Here is a 19420-nt window from a genome sequence, read left to right on the forward strand (position 1 = left end):
AAAGCACGACTGAGTTACTCTAAATGTCTTACGTTAGTTTTATCGCCCTTTCCAAATGCGTTGGGCGCCATGTAGTGTAGCTCCTATTTTCCCAATAGGCTCTGCGCATTGGAATAGTACCTACAGCAGTAAAGGCCTAGGCCAGACGTTAACTAGGTCTACTACTGTCGATACTAGACTTAATTTTTGGGTTTGCCAGCTAAGCTCAGAGTTCGCTAGAAACTTTCTCGAATGTTCAAGGAAGGAATTAACTCCCCTGATTAGACAAGAAGGGATTTAGTTTCTGACAACCATAGAACAAGACAACTTTGCTCTCCCCTAATCAAGAGTCAATCTCGAGAGTCGTGTGAGCACAAGGCAATTATTTTACTCAGTCAGTACGTGCATTCTTAGTCTCATCAGAATGTAGAGAAAAGGAAGAGACGGGCGTGTTCAATAAAAAGGTGTTATTTATTGATCAGTCTCTTTTCTCATACATGAGAAATGGATCGATATTATTGCAATACTTATAGTTAAGTAAAGTGCATACATTAAAAGCAATAGTATAAAATAATACTGTAAAAACATTGATATGGTTTCTGAGCCATATGATGTTTAAAATGATTAAAATATATTTACATACACATATACATTTGACTAAACGTACTCAACTGGTGTTTCTAAATACGCCTACCCCGTGTACCTGACCTAAGTCTAATGCGTGGGCGGGAATAGAAAGTTACAGTTTAAGTTAAGTTTGTTTTTGCCAAGTGAATAACTAAAGAATTCTCTGTGAGGGGTTATTCAGTTCTGTACCTGGAATTTAGGATGAATGAGGAATGGTATCTCTGCTCTCGATATTCCAGGCTGCCTGCGAGGGCTGCCCGAAAGCGCCGGTGCTGGGTCTCTCGGCTTGAGATAGCAGCGCGTCTCTCAGTGCGTCAGGAAGGCGGGGCTGCGCCAGCGGGGTCTGCTTCTGCTCTCGGCTTCGGCAAGTATGGCTGCTCCGTCTTGTCACCACGCGTGTGTTTGCATAGGGCAAGATCGGCAATATTTATACCTTAAAGGTGACGAGATTGACGTAAGGATGGACATAGATACGTCAATAAAGATGTCATACGACTTGCTCGTTAGCACATTCTTTACTAAAGTTCTCTGTGAAATCAAAACAATGGCCGCACGGATTTTCCAGGTTGTCATAGGTTTGATTTGTTATGAGAACGTCGTATGCCTTATCAGGGGCTGGAGGAATGTCGCTTGTCTAATTAGATCTCAAGCGTTATGACCTAATCAGATAACACGTTCCTGTGCCGTAGTGTGACTGCGTCAGATAACGGTATCTGCATCATGGGGGTTTTCTTGCCTCATGGGCTGACTGTTAGTTAACTTGATAGTTAGTTTAACCAGAATAGGGTCAGGAATAGGGGGATCGATTCAGAACCTATAGAAATACACGACAATACCACCTACAGATTGGGTTTCTGTTCCGCCATACGTCTATTAAAGACCAATGCTGTGCCCATGACTAGCATCCAGCGGGACACTGACTGGGGTGTGAAAGGTCACCAAACCACTCCTGGAGCAGACAGCGATGGGGAGCCTCCGGTCAGTGCACTGCTCAACTCCGGAGAGCTGAATCTCCAACCAGGACATGATCTCTTCTCGCCCAAATGCTGTTGAACACGGGGCCAAGCATGCATGATGGAAGGCCCGTATTGAAGGACTACTGAGCCACCTTAATGCTAAAGACCCTAATACTCCCAACCACTCTTATCTCCTAGGAGGTGCCACCTCGACGAAGCTCGCAGCTGCCACACTGGTGGACACAGAAAGCCGAAAAGACTCACCCGGAGCTAACAGCAGTAACCTGTCTTCCATCACAAATGATCGACATCACCAGATCGCTCCTGGTGACACATAAGGAAGTGATCTGGCCACGCCACTGGATACATCATGGGGCGCCTACGTCATACAGCAGGATCGCAGACACCAGCCCCGGAACGGCGCTCACTTCCGATTGTCTCCAATCAGGCCCCAGCAGCTGAGACAACTGCTTTTCAGTCTATGTCCGACAAGCTGGATAAATTACTAGCAGCAATTGAAGACTCACAGGCCACAATGGAGGATAAGTTAGGGCCCTGTACTCGGACCCAAGCCTGTTGCGAGATGTCCAGCGTAAGCTAGCTGATAAAGTAGCGGATGTTGAGAAGGCCCTCGCCACCCTTCAGCCGTTAGGTAAGTCACAGCAGGAAGCCATGCAGGACCTTAAAACCTGTATCAACAGGCTGGAGGAGAGGGCAGAGGACTTAGAAGGGTGGTCTCGACGAAGCAATATCGGAGTGATCAACCTGCCAGAAGGGGCTGAAGGATCCAACCCGGTGAAGTTCATATAGACATGGCTCAAATCATTCACCCCAGATTCCGATCTCACGCCCTTTTCAGTGGAGAGAGCCCACAGGGTTCCGGCTCAATGACCTTCCCCAGGGATGTCCCCATGACCACTGCTCCTGAAGTTGCTTAAACTTTCGGGACAGGGACCCAGTGCTGAGAGCGGCCAGACACCATGGGCCACTTCAGGTGAAAGACAAATGAGTGATGGTCTTCCCAGACTATTCTAGGGTGGTGCAGCGACAGCGGGCCTCCTTCCTGGGGGCAAAACGGATGCTCCACCTGAATGGGGTCTAATACTGGCTTCATTGTTCTTTGTGGACCCGAAGGCAGTATTTGACTGGATCTACCTCCACGCTCTGGACGATCCTCCCTGGGACATAGCCCCTAACATACAGGAACCACAATGCAGGAGCCAAAGAGGAAAAAGAACCTCCCAGCGACGGGGACCGAAACACCAGAGCTAAGTAGCTTCCCACAACCTCGAATAATAGATAGCTGAACGATGAAGAGCTCTCCAACCAGCCGCAAATAGGATCCAGCCTTGGAAAGCTCGGACAGGGAGGATGACCCCCACATTTTCTCATCCAAAGAGGATTCCATGGACACAAGCATCTCCTGAGTGCACTCAGTGACCCCTCACCTCGTGACCCCCAAACAGCAGATACACTAATTTGAGGGAACATGATATCTAGGTTCACAATCCCCTCCTTTCTTCCTCACCCTCTCCCAACGGGGTCCCCACCGTGCCCATGCCCGGAAAAACAGGTTGAGACCTTACTACCACTAGTCGCTTCATAGCTATCTTCCTAAGTACAACACTACACTTGGTAACATGGACCACTATGGGCAACGGACCAGCACCCCTAGAAACGAAGTTCCCCCCCAATACACTAGAACTTTAGCTCCATGCATAGTTTGGAAGTATCGCCAGTTGTGATAGGTCCGCAGTGTTGGGACCTGGTTCCCCTCAAAATGTTTGAATTTCTTCCCAGTTATCCCCCATCCCCACAAATGTAATTCCACCCTGGGCGAGCATTGTCATCTGACAGCATTACAGGAGAGGGGACCGGGGCAGGATCAGTGCAAGATACCCCCTACCCATTCCCCCACCCCAGAGCCACTCTGACATGCCAACGACCGCAGACACTAGTATCTTGTCTAAATTTTCGGAGAATGCACACAGTGAAAAAAGGTATGCGGTTAATTCCTACACCAAACGCCAGAAAGCACAGATAATACAGGAGACGCACCTCACAAAGGCCGAATTGGAACAAGTGCAAAAGCGTTGATGCAGCCCTTTCTGTGCTACTACATACTCCGCATTTGCGCGTGGATCGCTGATTTGGCTCGGGCAGGGGATCCCGTTTAAGGAAACCCGCAGGGCGATGGACAAAGAGGGGCGGTATGCCCTCATAAAAGGGCTCCTGGATGGACAGCCCCTACTTCTTAGTAGCATTTAAGCCCCGAACATTGACTAAGGTAAGTTCTGGGACTCTTATCGACCGCCAAGCCTCAGGCGATGGGGGTGCTCCCCAGCTGGACTGCAGGTGGTGGATGGGAGACGGACCTGATCTCTTTCCTTTCTCCTGGTATTGACCGAGTGTCACGCTGTCCAGGCTTCCTGGGCCGCACACCGGTGCGTCTCCAACCCCAGCAATAGGTGACTCATGGCTCTCCAGTCCGCCTCACACTGCGTCTCCTTCGCCATCTGCAGTTGTTCCTGGAGCCCGGCCTGGGTCAGATTCTGAGAGGCTTTGGGGATTCCTGGGGGGCCCAGTCGGCCCTCAGCCGGAGAGCCGTCATGTAGGCCTCTCTGCTGGCCCTAGGTGTTCACCAATGGCCGTAGGGTGTCCTGTGGCAGTTCTGGCCTCCCATTCCTCTCCACCGCTAAGCCCCAGCCTCTCCTCACCTCGTTCTTCCTGCCAGCAGCGGATAGGGCACAGTGCTGGGCCTGGGATAGAGTTGCGCTCTGTTCCGAGCCGGCAGTTCACGGCTCTTGTCTACGGCCCTCTGTCCGCTGTCCATGATGGTCGCCATTTTGGGGGAGCAGCCGCGAGGCCGAGGCCCTTCGAATCTTATGGTGTAGCCCCTTCTCGCTCTCGCAGGTAGTCTCTAGTTATGTGTTGGGCATCCGGTAGCTGTCAGAAGCAGTTACCTGTCTCTGTTGGACCCCACCGACAAAGATGATTGCTGATTATGCAGGCTGGTGTACAAAGCTCTACTCAGGCACGTCAGCCATCTTAGCTGGCTTGATTACGCCCCAGGCTCTCATGCCCTCTTGATAATACTGGTCCTGGTGCTCTTAGCCTTTCTTGTCCTCCTGTTTCTGGTCCTCCACCTTGTCCTGTTGGCCTTCCTGGTTTTGGTCCTCCTGATCATGGTCCTATAGCCCTGGTTCTCCTAGACTAACCCTCTTTGTTCTGGTTCCCCTAGCCCTGTTTCTCCACCTGATCATTGTCCACTGAGCCATAGTACTCTTGGTCCATTTGGTCCTTCTGGCCTGGCTATCCATGTCCTGCTCTAAATCTCATTCCTCCAGGCCCACTTCATTTCCTGGCCTCCTTACACGACACTTGACACTTCTCCTTTTCCTCCTCCTAGTCTTCTTTGTCTTGATCTTGGGCCCATTTTCCTAGTCATTATAAGAAGTTTAAGAGGTGCACACAATGAAGTCAGAGATACCAAAAAGTTCAAAGATTTTCAAAAATCCTCGTTTTTTTCCTTAATGGATTCTTTATTTTCTCTTTCGAGATATGCAGGCACAGCCAACGCGTTTCATTCCCTATTACTGCCTTGGGAATTTCATCAGGGCATTGGAATGGATCATCCAAATCCGATGGTCCAGGGTGTAGTCACACCCTCGATATCAGTGCTGGAATGGTGTTTTGTCAATGATATTGACCCTCGTTTTCCGTTGATAAGCAGTCCTTATTGGAAAGGAGATTTGGTATGGAGATTGGATGGCCTCTGTCGGTAATGTCCGTCCTCCCCGCCAAGGTGAGACAATCTCAAGATTGGAACCATTAACAAAACGATCCAGTTGGTGAACGAAATTCGGTGTAAGAAAGGGGATTGTCTGTATCGGTTATCAGCCAGCATCCATCAGCGTTGCCGTAATAAACTCGGAATACGGAGCCTGTGATAAGGTCTCCGCAGTCTTCTGCTCCTCCACTCAGATTAGTTGAAGCTTCAACTAATGCTGAAGAGCGAGAGGGACATGGAGGGCAAAAAGAGAGCGCACTGTAAATGTAGTCCTGAAGCACACCCATTATTTTTTCTCATTTAGTAGTAAGTTCTGTTAGTTTTATCCAGTTTGGCGTGCAGCACTCGGGTTTCGTGCCCCGTTCCTTTGGCACTCTGACATGAACACATGAGAAATTTGTGACCCGCTGTTTGCGGGCCGGCTCGAGTTGCACAGCCATAAGCACTTTGGTATGTAAATTAATCACCATCAACCATAATTTATCCAATATTTGTCCATTTTATTCCATTTTTTCAAAAGTTTATCCTTCACGTCAAAAGATACAAAATTCTTCAATTTTATGCTTTTTGTTTATTCCGTGATTGCCCATTCAGGCTTAAACATGAACAATTCAGAATTACGAGTCCTTCAAGTATTCCCAATGGTATCACACCCTATGCATTTCGGTTTTCAAACCTTCGTCGGGGGTATCTGTAATTTAAAAAAAGAATATTTTCAGTCACGTCTATTAAGCATTACCTTTTTGTAGGAATCATGTAAACTATATGCACTAGACATCATGTAAATTATATGCACTCCTGTTTACACCCTCATTTCTACCGTAAGTGAACTCGACACAACATAATCTTAAAACAAAACATCTTCATCCTAGATAATGACAACCGTTACTTTCTCATCCCTGATTCCCCAAAAAATATAATCACAGTGCTTTAAATCTTCCGTTCCTATGTGCGTTTACTTCAACCTTTTGTTCCAAAAATAAACAGTGCATTCGTACTAACCCCGTTAAACAAAAACTGTCAGTGAACTCGAACCTCCCAGTTACCCATAATTATAAACCACCCGATCCTTTTCCTCATCCTCAATCAAATATTTGTCCTAAACTCCGTGCATACCTGATATCACCATCTCATTCATCTTGCTTCACATACGCGTGAACCCTCCATTTGTTTGCGCTTCGTGTTTAAGGCCCGATTTTTAAACTAGCGTGTCCCACCCCACCTGTATACCAATGATTGGTCCAATATCACGTGTCCTCATGACTCCTCCCCCTCTCAATCACCAACCCCTGTATCCCTTAAAGTGTTCGCCACTAAATCATCGTTTCACTTGTGCATATATACATGGTAGCTGATCAAACATTCGTTAACGTTTTAGATGACACAATAGTGCAAGAGAAACAGTCCTTCGATGTCAATGACATGTTAATGCCTCAGAATTAATGCCTATGATCTATAAGTCCTCCGTGACGGAAAGTTTGTTGGACTTCTTTTGACGTGAACATATTACGCTCTTTTGCTTTTCTTCAATTTTGTTCGGCGGGGTGCTGTTCACGGGTTGAAACGGCTTTATATACAACGCACTGTAAATGTAGTCCTGAAGCACACCCATTATTTTTTCTCATTTAGTAGTAAGTTCTGTTAGTTTTATCCAGTTTGGGGAATCAGGGATGAGAAAGTAACGGTTGTCGTTATCTAGGATGAAGATGTTTTGTTTTAAGATTATGTTGTGTCGAGTTCACTTACGGTAGAAATGAGGGTGTAAACAGGAGTGCATATAATTTACATGATGTCTAGTGCATATAGTTTACATGATTCCTACAAAAAGGTAATGCTTAATAGACGTGACTGAAATTATTCTTTTTTAAAATCACAGATACCCCCGACGAAGGTTTGAAAACCGAAATGCATAGGGTGTGATACCATTGGGAATACTTAAAGGACTCGTAATTCTGAATTGTTCATGTTTAAGCCTGGATGGGCAATCATGGAATAAACAAAAAGCATAAAATTGAAGAATTTTGTATCTTTTGACGTGAAGGATAAACTTTTGAAAAAATGGAATAAAATTGACGAATATTGGATAAATTATGGTTGATGGTGATTAATTTACATACCAAAGTGCATATGGCTGTGCAACTCGAGCCGGCCCGTAAACAGCGGGTCACAAATTTCTCATGGGGGCAAACAGAGAGCCCATTAGTAACCTCTCTGAAAACCTCTTTTTATGTATGGCTTAACCACTTCGGCGCTGATGACGAGCTCAGCTCGTCATCAGTTGCGCCGCTCGCACGCTGATGACGAGCTGAGCTCGTCATGTAACGCGGCTTTTTGAAAAAAGCCACGCAGCGCGAAAATAGCCGCAGCGCGCATGCGGTTAACAGCACAGCTGTCTGCAGACGTATTGTTACCTATTGTATAAAACATACATGGAGTGGGCTGTAGCTCGACCAAGCGAATATTACCCACTCACCTCATGTTATAAGCTACTTCAAGTATTATTCCGCCTACACGAAGTAATTTCATTGGAATGCATAAGAAACTATTTTACACCTAAAAACCATACTCCATCATCACAGTGTTTGTCCCATTTAGTTCTTTTTTGCTACTTTTTTCCAACTTTTGCAAATCCATTAGTATACGCTCTAACATAAGCAGGACCCAGATGAAACACTGGGGAGTGTAGATCAAGAGAGGGCACTGGTGAGAGATCAAAGCAAGCTGCCATAGAAGGAGCTAAGGCTTGATCTCTAGAACAAAGTAGCCACAGCAAATCAGGGGCCAGATGTAGGTCGGTCGGTAACGGCCGAAAATCGGTATTTTCGGCCGTTACCGACCGGTATTTTAGAAATGGTATGTAGGGCCACATATTTTACAGAATCGGTAAATTTACCGATTCTGTAAAATACCGAATCGGTATTTCTACCGATTCGGTAAATATGATATGTAGGTGGGACTCTTCTGAGTCCCACAAGCCTTACCGATTCGGTATTTTAGCATCAAATTCAATTTAATGTTAAAATACCGATTCCGGTGTGCATGCACATGTGTGCATGCACACCTATGCCATATGACAGGCAGACCTGCCCTTAGGGCAGGTATGCCTGCCACATGGCACCCGAGCCTCTTTTGGGGTGCCAGAGGGTGTCAAAGTGACACCCCCTACACCCTTGTGTAATTCGGTATTTACCGATTCGGTAAATACCGAATCGGTAATGCCCATTCATTCCTATGGGCTTCAAAGCCCATAGGAATGAATGGGCATTACCGGTCGGTATTTACCGAATCGGTAAATACAGATTTTTACCGATTCGGTAAAATAAACATCTGGATGCTCCTTCATGTCCCCCCTTCTTATTTACCGATTCTTAATTACCGAATCGGTAAAATTCGGTAATTAAGAATCGGTAAATAAGTCCTACCTACATCGGGCCCTAAGTCTCAAGGACTACAACAAGAAGCGCAGCTCATGAGCCATCTGTTGTTAGAGCTCAGGGATATGTCTCTTGGGTTAAACATTGGAGCAAAAAGCATTCCACTCCACCAAACTGGACCATTTGCAGACCGAGATAGTGCTGGGAGCTTACAGTGGTTTGCAGGACCTGTTGCTGTGGTCTTGCACCAGAGGGTGGTTGCGCATAGGCCTCCTACTGAAGATTTTGGGCCTTGTTTTAACACGTGAACAACTTTGACCATTGCGTACTATGGGTTATCGACACTCACGAAATGTCCTGAGTAAGAAAAAGATTCACACCAACAATTCATTAAAGAGTACATTGCTGCCATGACCCAAAAATATATCAAGATCAACTTACAATCCCACCCTAATGGAGAGGTGAAATGCTTCCGAAAGACACTCAACAAGGTTATGCAACTAGCGGAGGACCACAATGTCTTCATTGAAAGAGTGATTTATGCATTTTTTACGAAGTTTATACCTATAGCCTAAGTTTAGACTTAATTTCTACGTTTAGACCTGAAGTCTAACTTTAGACTTCAGGGCTAAAGTTAGACTTCAGGTCTAAAGTTAGACTTTAGTTTTAAAATTTGACTTTAGGTTTAAAATTAGACTTCAGGTCTAAAGTTAGAGTTCAAGCCAGATGTAGGTAGGCTTTTACCGGCCGACTTCAGCCTTTACCGACCGGTAAATGGCTTTTCTGTATGTAGGGGCACTATTTTACAGAATCGGTAAATTTACCGATTCTGTAAATTTACCGATTCTGTAAAATACCGAATCGGTATTTTTACCGATTCGGTAAATCTGATATGTAGGTGGGACTCTTCAGAGTCCCAAAAGCCTTACCGAATCGGTATTTTACCATCAAATCCAATTTGATGGTAAAATACCGATTCCGGTGTGCATGCACATGTGTGCATGCACACCTATGCCATATGACAGCCAGACCTGCCCTTAGGGCATGTATGCTTGCCACATGGCACCCGAGCCTCTTTTGGGGGGGACAGAGGGTGACACCCCCTGCACCCTTGTGTAAATACCGAATCGGTAATGCCCATTCATTCCTATGGGCTTCAAAGCCCATAGGAATGAATGGGCATTACTGATCAGTATTTACCAAATCGGTAAATACCGAATTTCTCCGATTCGGTATTCCAGCACATCTGGAATATCTACATACCCACCCCTCTGATTTACCGATTCTTAATTACCGAATCGGTAAAATTCGGTAATTAAGAATCGGTAAATCAATCCTACCTACATCTGGCCCATAATTTAGGTCTAAACTTAAAGTCTAAGTTTATCTTTGTGAATCGGGAAGCGAGTCTTCCCTGTCCACCCCTTTTTAGGTCTCGTGACCTACAATGCGCGCAAGCGCATTGAGGGATCGAGAATTCAAGTGCTCAAAATCCTCATGAAACCACCAGCTTTTTGCTGGCGTTTTCATGAAGTTCACGTGGCCACAGGCACGCGCTTTTGGGCCATAAACTAGCATTTCTCCTCCCCCTCCCCAGCCAGCTTCCCCCAGGCCGTAGCAGCACTCCTCCCACACCAGCACCTCCCCTCTCTCTCCCCGCAAACACAGCCTTGCCCTAGCAGCACTCCTCCCACACCAGCACCTCCCCCCTCCCACACCAGCACCTCCCCTCTCTCTCCCCCAAACACAGCCTTGCCCTAGCAGCACTCCTCCCACACCAGCACCTCCCCCCTCCCACACCAGCACCTCCCCGCAAACACAGCCTTGCCCTAGCAGCACTCCTCCTCCTACACCAGCACCTCCCCCTCCCACACCAGCACCTCCCCTCTCTCTCCCCGCAAACACAGCCTTTCTACGAACGGATGCGCTGTGATGGCAACACCCTATGTTTCAACTCACCATGTGTGCTTTTCATCTCATCCTGTTTAAGCATTTTTTTTTTATTATAGTTGCTGCTGTTCTTGCTGCCTGATTTTGCTTGTTTAAACATCCCCACCTTTAACATTATTTCCCTGCACTTCTCCGCACAGTGCAGTGAGACACGCAGTCACGCCCACCCTCAGTGCAGTGCTCGCAAGGAACCTCAGTGCAAGGCGCCCCCCTCCCTCGGCAGCGCCCAATGTCCCCTCCAGTGTTTGCAAAGACAGTTAACAGTGACGCTGCAATAGCGAGCGGGCCGCAGGCTAGAAACGCAGCCCTGGGCTAGGATAGCAGCTCTTCGGTGAGTGACGCAGTCCCGCTGCCGCCCATGCACAGCTCTCTCTGCCTTGCTCTTCCCGCTTCTGGAAAACAAGCTGCGCAACGTTTTCGCACCACGCCTGCGCATTGCTGACTCACCGCCCTCAGGCAGACTTGTAAACACCCACGTGTCTGCGTCAAAACAGTGGCCATCTTGGAACGGCATTAACTGGGCAATAGATGACTTCTCTATTCGCCGTTTTCAAGTTATTATAGGAAGGACTTCCGAGAGGTCAAGTAGAGTAGGTGGTACTCCTTTGACAATATGTAGGTCCTGCGATCTTTTCGGAATGATGACATACAGGCAATCTTTTTAGGGCGCTGCGGCACGTTGTGGTGCATCCATAGTATGAACTTGAAGTAATGTCCATTTTGGAATGGGAAAGTGAGCACCTCAAATCAGTATATAGTGACTTCCAGAGGACGCTAATCTTAGGTCCAAAGCATTCCAAAATGTGGCAGAAAGTTTCGAACACACTCTTGGAGTGGTATTCTGCAGCCAAGCGTGTGACACTTTGAGTAACACTTATCTTTTACTGTCTGAGATACAATTAATGACTTGTACAGTCAAAGAGTTTTTGCAGTTGCAGGTTGTGATGTCGTAAGCTATGTAAGTAGGCATGTTATTATTCCCTACTCCGCCAGGCTGTATTCTTTTCTGTTTCTCGCTGTTCACGCACAGAAAGACATCAGCAGAGGGATTGCATTAGCCAATTGAGTTTCACAATTAAAGTGAGTCTGTTATTTTAAATATAGTTACCGTAAGGTGAACAAGCATTGGAAATGCAATAGGTCTCGCAATTACGCGAGTCTGAACTATTAGCATTGTAAATGATAATGCCCTTTATTTTTGCGTTCTGGTTTTTAGAACATAAATAAAAGGCTTTGTCATTTACAAGGCCTATAGCTTAAATTTGCGTTAAAACGAGACCTATTGCATTGCAAATGCTTGTTCCTAACATTGCTATGCATCCGTTTGTTCCAGCAGCAGGTCGCATGTGGTACTAACAGAAGAGATACTCAAGGCTGATGGAGCAGTTACTGCGAGCAAGCAACTGTTTTCTACACATTCTGATCCTCCATTGCTTTGTTCATAGGCTAATGTCCTCAAGAATAGAAAATTCTATGGGATGAAGTTGTACGCCGGGATGGGGCCAGACTATTGGTGCAGCCAGCTGCAATTTCATGGTTGCATTGGGCCCCACGTCAACAAGTGGTTGAAAAAGGAGTACGCCTACTTCCAGGAAGGGGACTACCCAGACAAGGTTAGTGTTGCTTCCTGCCATTCAAGGTATACCTACACCTTACCCTTCCTGGACCCTTTCTATCTTTCTCCTAATTTCCAACTTAGAATTCTGAATCTTTTCTCTGGTTGTTTATGTCCACAGGTCTGCGACTCAGAGCAATATCAGCACCCAAGCTACTGCTCGTTCAAGCACCACCAGTGCCAACAGCGCAAATTCCATGCCAACAAGGTGAGAGAGGGTGCGGGTGGTGACCAACGGGTTTATGGGAGATAGAGGCCAGATGTAGTAGATAGACAAGCTTTGTAGAAGATAGAAACCTGGGGTGGATCACAGGATCCCGGGTGGGGTCCAGAGACCTTGTGCTTGGTGGAGGGACTATATATGGGGATAGATGCCGTGCTCGAAGAGATGGAGCCCCAGGCATACACCAGTGCCTAGATGATGCAACGCTTTTGCCTGGAGCTAGAGAGCTTATGTTCGGGTAGAGACCCTGCTGGAAGTACACGTACTCTACACTGTTTTCCTTTTTCCCGCTTCCACCTTTTCCCTTCCTTTTCTTCTTGTCTCTTTCTTGCTCTGGCTCAAAGTCAGATGGCAAAGTTTTAGTCCCCAAAAATTGAATGACAGTGCCTACTACCTGCAATCACTGGCATAAATTAAGCACTGCAAGGGTGTACTTGTCCCATTGAAGGATTCAATGTGTGCCTAATGGTGATTAGGATGGTGTCTAGGAGAGGCAGACAAACTCATTTTGACATCAGACGGAATGAGTGGCACCGAGTGAGAATCGTCTGGAGGATGTTGGCCAGACATAGTAGGCGTTGGCGGGGTGAACCCATGAAGGAGATTCCAAAAATCAGAATGGGGAGAAAGAAGCTGTGATTCATTCAGCTTCCATGTATAGTAGTATTTAATCGAAAGGGCAATGAACCACGTGTCTTGGAACGCCAGGGTCTATAAGTGTTGTAAAAAGGACCGGTTGTATGCTGTAGGTAACAACATTGCATGCCTTTGCCAGGCATTTTTTAGCACGCATGTTTTTACAGCGAATATACCTTTACAACACATGCCAATATTATGCATTGTTATTAGATTTCAAACAATGTATTTGTGGGGGGAGACCCCCAACCCATTCCAACTTACCTTAAATGTGTGGTATTGGCATGCGTTGTAAATGCATATTCGAGGTAAAAAAATGCGTGCTAAAAAATGCTTGTTGTAGAGGCTGTTTCCCCAAAGGAACTTATACACTCTAACTATATAGGTAGTGGTATATCTTGATTCTCCGCATGACGAAGTCAGGTGAGCATTTTGATCATAGGGTTCTTTTCCACCAGAGTTTCCCGTTCTCCAGGCAGTCAACTTTCCTCCACCTGGACGAAGACCATCTGGTTCTTTGACTGTCGCGATTAATGTGTAAAAATATGTGAAAAAAGTGTAGAGTTAAAAATACCTTGTGTCCTGTAAAGAGCATTTTATTGATCAGGAAGGTAAGGTTAAAAACAGTGCTAGGTGCTGTAGTGGATGTGTAAGTGGTCCATTGCACCTATATAGTATTGTTATCAGGGGTCGACATATTTCAGTCCTTAGGACCGCATGATCGGCGGACTTTCATCAGGACAGAAGAAGGAGTGGTGTGGATCTAGGCCGCTGTATAGTAGGTAACTTTAAATCACTCACCTATGTTTGTCACTAAGTTCATAGGCATAGATGCATCAAGGTAAGATCAGTTGCGACCGGTATTTTTGCATTTGGGATGCATCATCCCAATGCATAGCAGATCTTAATGCAGAGCACAGTTCTGTGGGAGATGGTTCGCTTCTGCACTGACTTGCCTTTTTTTGCTGGAAAGGACCCCATAAAAAGCTGCTCATCCACCCGGTGTTCTGTGGAATGATCAATTTAAAAACTGAGCTCTCTTTTGTGATTAGAGGGGTAAGGTGGAGCATAGAACATCAGCAAGGTCATAGTTTCACTGACGTGAAACAGCATCACAAATTTGATAGGAATTATTCCCATGTCTGCAGAATCAGTTTGTCTGGATGCCGAAGTGGCACAACGAGCCTGGAGGTCACTCATACACCGTGTCTAGTTTTCGGGTTGTACCACTCATTCATCTGCACCTGGCTAGCCTGAAGGTTTTACTTTGACTGACTCATGTATTGCGCCATTAACGTTTTGAGTCCAATTACATAGTCCACCACATCCTTCTGTACAGACTCTGAGCTTTCTTTCCACCTTTCCCTGACTATGGTGAGTGAACCCCACACCAGGTTTCAATACAGAAGTTCAAAGGGCCTGAAGCCTACCACCATCTGCGGAATCTCTCAGTAAGCAGACAGGAGAAGATCCCACTTCCTCCTGAGGTTCTCTGGCAGAGTTCCAAGCATATTCGTCAGTGTTTTGTTGAACAGCTCCACCAAACCATTGATTTGTGGGTGGTATGCTATGGAAAAATGGTATGTCACCCCAGCTTACTCCCACATATCTCTTATGCAAGAGGAGATCAAATTGGTTCCCTTGTCAGAAGTTACCATTTTCAGAAATCCAACCCTAGAAAAGGTCCCCACCTACCACCCATGCAGTCATGCTCCTCAGAGGTACAGCTTCAGGCTACCAGGTGGCCTGATCCACCTCAACCAATATATACTTCTTGCCTGACTGTGAGGAGGGATCAAATTGACCAACTATGTTGAGTTCCGCCTGCTCAAATGGAACACATGAACTGATAGAGGCACTAATGGTGCCTTTGTCCTCCCTCCTGACTTACCACTCATCTGGCAAGCTGAGTAGGTTCCATAGAACATCTCTGTGTTTCTGTGCATCCCTGGCCATTAGAACAGTGAGTCCAACCTATCCCAGGTTTTTCTAATGCCCAAGTATCCTGCCAAGGGCACTTTGTGGGCCATTGGCAGGAACGTCCTGTGCATTAACGAAGCCACTAACCTCCTGATTCATCCTGGCTGACGGGAGCTGTCTCAATGACCCATGATGTGGTGGGTGCAAGCATAATGTGAATGACAGTCGAACAGGCCAATGAATGAAGAGCGCTTACTGAGAGTGTGCAGTGTGTTTATTATGTATTTCTTTTTTGGAAAACTTGTGGCTAGAAGGCAGCTTTGTGGAAAAATGCACTGTGATGTAACATGGCACATGAATATTTGGAACAGGTTACAGTTATAAAGTGTGATTAACTGACATGGGATCATTTGTTCAAAGGCGAGTTGAAGATTAGCTCCTGATCTTCTCAGTTCACTTTCCTACACCACCACCACCTCCTCGTCCTTTCATATTCCTCAATTTAAAATACCAGCTGATCAAAAAATCCCACTTAGCCAACATAAAGCGTTCCAGTGTCGACTGGACAAAGCAACAACTATGCAAATTTACTCCTTCAATTTGCACCTTTGTATTAAATCAAGAAACCAGTTTTGCGAATGCTACACAGGTTGGCTTTAGCGTCAAGCCCCAAGTAGAGCCTTGTACACAAGCTGCAATTCTCTCCAGGAACTAATATGGCAATGTTGTGTTCAAGTGGCTATACAATTTCAGATAGGGTATGAAGAAAAGGAATTTCTAGAGCAGAAATTGCTTTAAATACATTGAATTTGGCTTTTTTTTGTATAGCACCTATGCCCTGGCTCAGCATTTGCCTGGTTTGAATGGAAACTGTATGGGTGGTATGTACATTCGGATGAGTTTACCTGTGGTATGTTAGTCAGCGCATGCCCATTTCAGGATCAGATGGCAAGGTTGTAGCGTTCAACTACTGTGAATGTTCTAAACTCAGGGCCAGATCCACAAAGGTTCTATTACAAGTATGTGTAACTTACTCTTGTAGCACATCTAACTTATAACTGAATTCATGCAACATTTGGGAATAGGAAAACAGAGATTTTGGCAAAGTTTTAAGTGGAAGATAATTTCCCGGTTGACTTGCATTGAAGTTAAAGCAATTTAATGTGGGTGAATGCTAAAATAAAGCCATTTTTTACTTTAAAATTTGGGCTCAATCACCTGCCTCTAAATAAGCCAGGAGTCGCTAAAAGAAAGTAGCAGGTAATTTTTTGTGACTAGGGCCCTCGGAGTTTAACAAAATCTTTTCTCACAAAAGGCTTCGCACATGGCCAAAGCAAGGATGTATAGATGTCCTTGGCATTCTAAAGAGGGGAAACCCTGTTGAGCATGAAGTAGGAAGTTACTATGTAGGGCACAGGTCGAATTGGAGAAGCTTCAGTGAAATGTGCTTTTGGAAGGTACACCTTAGATATTTTTATTTTTTTTTTATTATTTTTTATTACTCCTCGGGGCACCACCAGCCGTAACCAAGTAGGTTTACCGCCTGATGAACAGAAGCAGCAAGAGACGGACTCTTGCCGTCTTGGAAGTGCAGGTGCACATGAAGCGGAAATACCGCAAAGAAGCGTTTTTTCTTTGAACAAAAGAATAAGCACTTATTTTACACGAGTCCACAATTTGTGCACTCTAATCTGGACTAGGGCAGGACGCACCTTAGCGTGTGTGGACCACCCAGTTCAGTCACATGGTCCTGACGAAAACCAATTAATGATATGATGGTTGAAACATGTAGACCCTTTTAAACTTTATTATTTACCACACTTCACATAGCACACTTAGCTATTTTTATCAAACACTAATTATATCACCGAAGCCTACCTAATTAGGCATAGGTGCAACACGTTTTTAATTAAGGGTTCAAGCACTCAAGAATAAATTACTTGCAGTGAGTAGTGTTGGCCCTTTTTAAACCACTTGTTTGATCGTCTTGTACATATAAAAGAAAAAAACGAACCAGCTCCACTGTAATCAGGTGTCGCAGCACACCCTATAGGCACTCGGCCTATGGGGTGGGACCCCAATGATGAAGCATGTCACCAACTAGGTTGGTGAGTGAGGGGTCTTCTAAAAGGATATGTATTATCCAAGAACAGGCTGAGGCACATGGTGCTGAACTGAGCACCCTAGCCCCTATCCAGAGGAACACATTTTTACGTTCTCTCTATTTTTGAGTGGATACTCCTTTATTGTTTTTGTAACACCTTAGATATTGCCTGATTGAACCGTAGCACTTGAAGACCTGCTTGAAACGAATAGTTTCTTACCTGTCGGTTAACTTTTGCAGCTTGAAGAATTTCTGGATTTACTATGCTGTGCATTATTCCGCCATCTAGTGGTTGGGTCCGGAATTGTAGTATTTCTTCTCTTTTTAGGTTTCGCCTAAGTGAAAGCTGCGCACTGCGCAGCTTTTCGCGCAGGCGATTACCTAATGAGAATAATATGTGGCTTGGGAATCCGCCCTCTGTTCCATTGGCTAGCTCCATAAATGGAGGCTAGCCATTGGAACAGAGATCTGTCCGTCATGGCCGGACCAGATTCGTGGGCGTTCCCGCGATTTCTTCCCTCTCCACCCTTTTCTGATCGTCATCGCGGCGGTGGGTGGTGTTTATTTATTTATTTTTTTTAGTTTTTTTGGGGTCATTCCTCCAGGCCGACCGCCGCCGGAAGAAGTCTAGGTGAGTGCTCCCCTCCCCTCCCGCTGTCTGTGTGCCGTTCCCGCCCCCCTCCCCCCTCCCGCTGTCCGTGTGCCGTTCCCGCCCCCCTCCCCCCTCCCGCTGTCCGTGTGCCCGTTCCCGCCCCCCTCGCCCCTCTCCCGATGTCCGTGGACACACCACACGATACTAGCGGTAAACATAGTCCGCGTTTGCTCCCTGGAGCTCTGGCTTTCTCGGTGGTGGAGGAGAAGGACTGCGAGGTTGTCTTCCTTGTCTCTCGCTCTGCCTGGCCTCTGGTTGCTCATTATTCAGAGCGAGGAGAGAGACGCGCACAGTGTGAGTGAGACGGATCCCTCTCAGGTCATCTGCTGCAGCAGCAAGCAGCAGGAGAGGGAAGTGAGAGGAAGATGGCGATCCAACTCCTCCTCCGCTGGTGTGCAGACCCTGCGCGAGAAGCCTCGAGCGCACAAAACTTCACCGGCGGCTCCCCTCGCCTCAAAAACAACAACAAAGCACCGGCGAGAAGCTGCGTGGAGCCGCTAAAAAAAACCCACAGAGAAAGTAGTAGGAGCAGCAGAGCCCGCCTGAGTGCAGCGGCAGCAGTGGGCGTCCTGTGCAAGCTCTTGTAAGTTCCTTGCAATTAACCCCCATCTCTGATTGGTAATTGTGTATTTAAATAAATAAATGCAGCCCGCGCGCTCTGGGAGAGCGAGCGCGGCGGGAGGAGGGCTTTTTAAGTCCAAACGGGAGATGGTTCATCTGGCTGGAGGGGTTTCTCACTGCTGGTGTTTCATGAGGTGGTTTGTGGGAGGAATTGGTTAACAGAGACTCATAAGCGGGTATAGCGAAAATCCCGTGTGCAGTAGAGCTGCGGGCAGGGGTGGTTTGGTGTGTGCAGTGTGTGTTGTCTCTGTGTGGACTTGGATCTCAAAACACAGTAAGGGGCACGGTATAGGAGAGCGAGAGAAAAACACTGCCCTGGGAAAAGCTCGGGCTAAGGGTGACCTCTTTTTTTCACATCCGATTGCATTGCTTGGTTTGGATTTGTCTATTCTTCAGAGGTCCCCCTTCCTCCTCCTCCTTTTCAGAAGTTGTCCTGCAGGGGGAAGGGCTGGATTCTGGGTCGGATTCGCTCCTAGGAGCAGGGAGGAGGGTGTCGCGTTGCTGCTGCTCCAGGCTCTCTGGTGGTGGTGTGTGCGTGTCTGATGAAGGGGCTGCCTGGAAGAGGTGTTTAGGTGTGCTTGATTGGTAATTGTGTATTTAAATAAATAAATGCAGCCCACACGCTCTGGGAGAGCGAGTGCGGCGGGAGGAGGGCTTTTTATGTCCAAACGGGAGATGGTTCATCTGGCTGGGGGCGTTTCTCGCTGCTGGTGTTTCATGAGGTGGTTTGTGGGAGGAATTGGTTAACAGAGACTCATAAGCGGGTATAGCGAAAATCCCGTGTGCAGTAGACCTGCGGGCAGGGGTGGTTTGGTGTGTGCAGTGTGTGTTGTCTCTGTGTGGACTTGGATCTCAAAACACAGTAAGGGACACGGTATAGGAGAGCGAGAGAAAAACACTGCCCTGGGAAAAGCTCGGGCTAAGGGTGACCTCTTTTTTTCACAGCCGATTGCATTGCTTGGTTTGGATTTGT

At 46.5% G+C, this 19420-nt stretch overlaps 1 protein-coding gene across 1 annotated transcript in view; it reads left to right on the top strand.

Annotated features, from left to right (window-relative positions):
- The window catches only part of LOC144768940 (acrosin-binding protein-like), a 112794-nt gene that overhangs the window by 81400 nt on the left and 11974 nt on the right, over window positions 1–19420 (top strand). The window contains exons 5-6 of the mRNA XM_078652944.1: window positions 12122–12289; window positions 12413–12499. Coding sequence (XP_078509070.1) covers window positions 12122–12289; window positions 12413–12499 — 255 coding nt within the window. The remainder of the gene's footprint in view (window positions 1–12121; window positions 12290–12412; window positions 12500–19420) is intronic.

This window comes from Lissotriton helveticus, chromosome 7 (assembly GCF_964261635.1).
Source record: "Lissotriton helveticus chromosome 7, aLisHel1.1, whole genome shotgun sequence".
In the NCBI taxonomy this organism is placed as follows: Eukaryota; Metazoa; Chordata; class Amphibia; order Caudata; family Salamandridae; genus Lissotriton; species Lissotriton helveticus.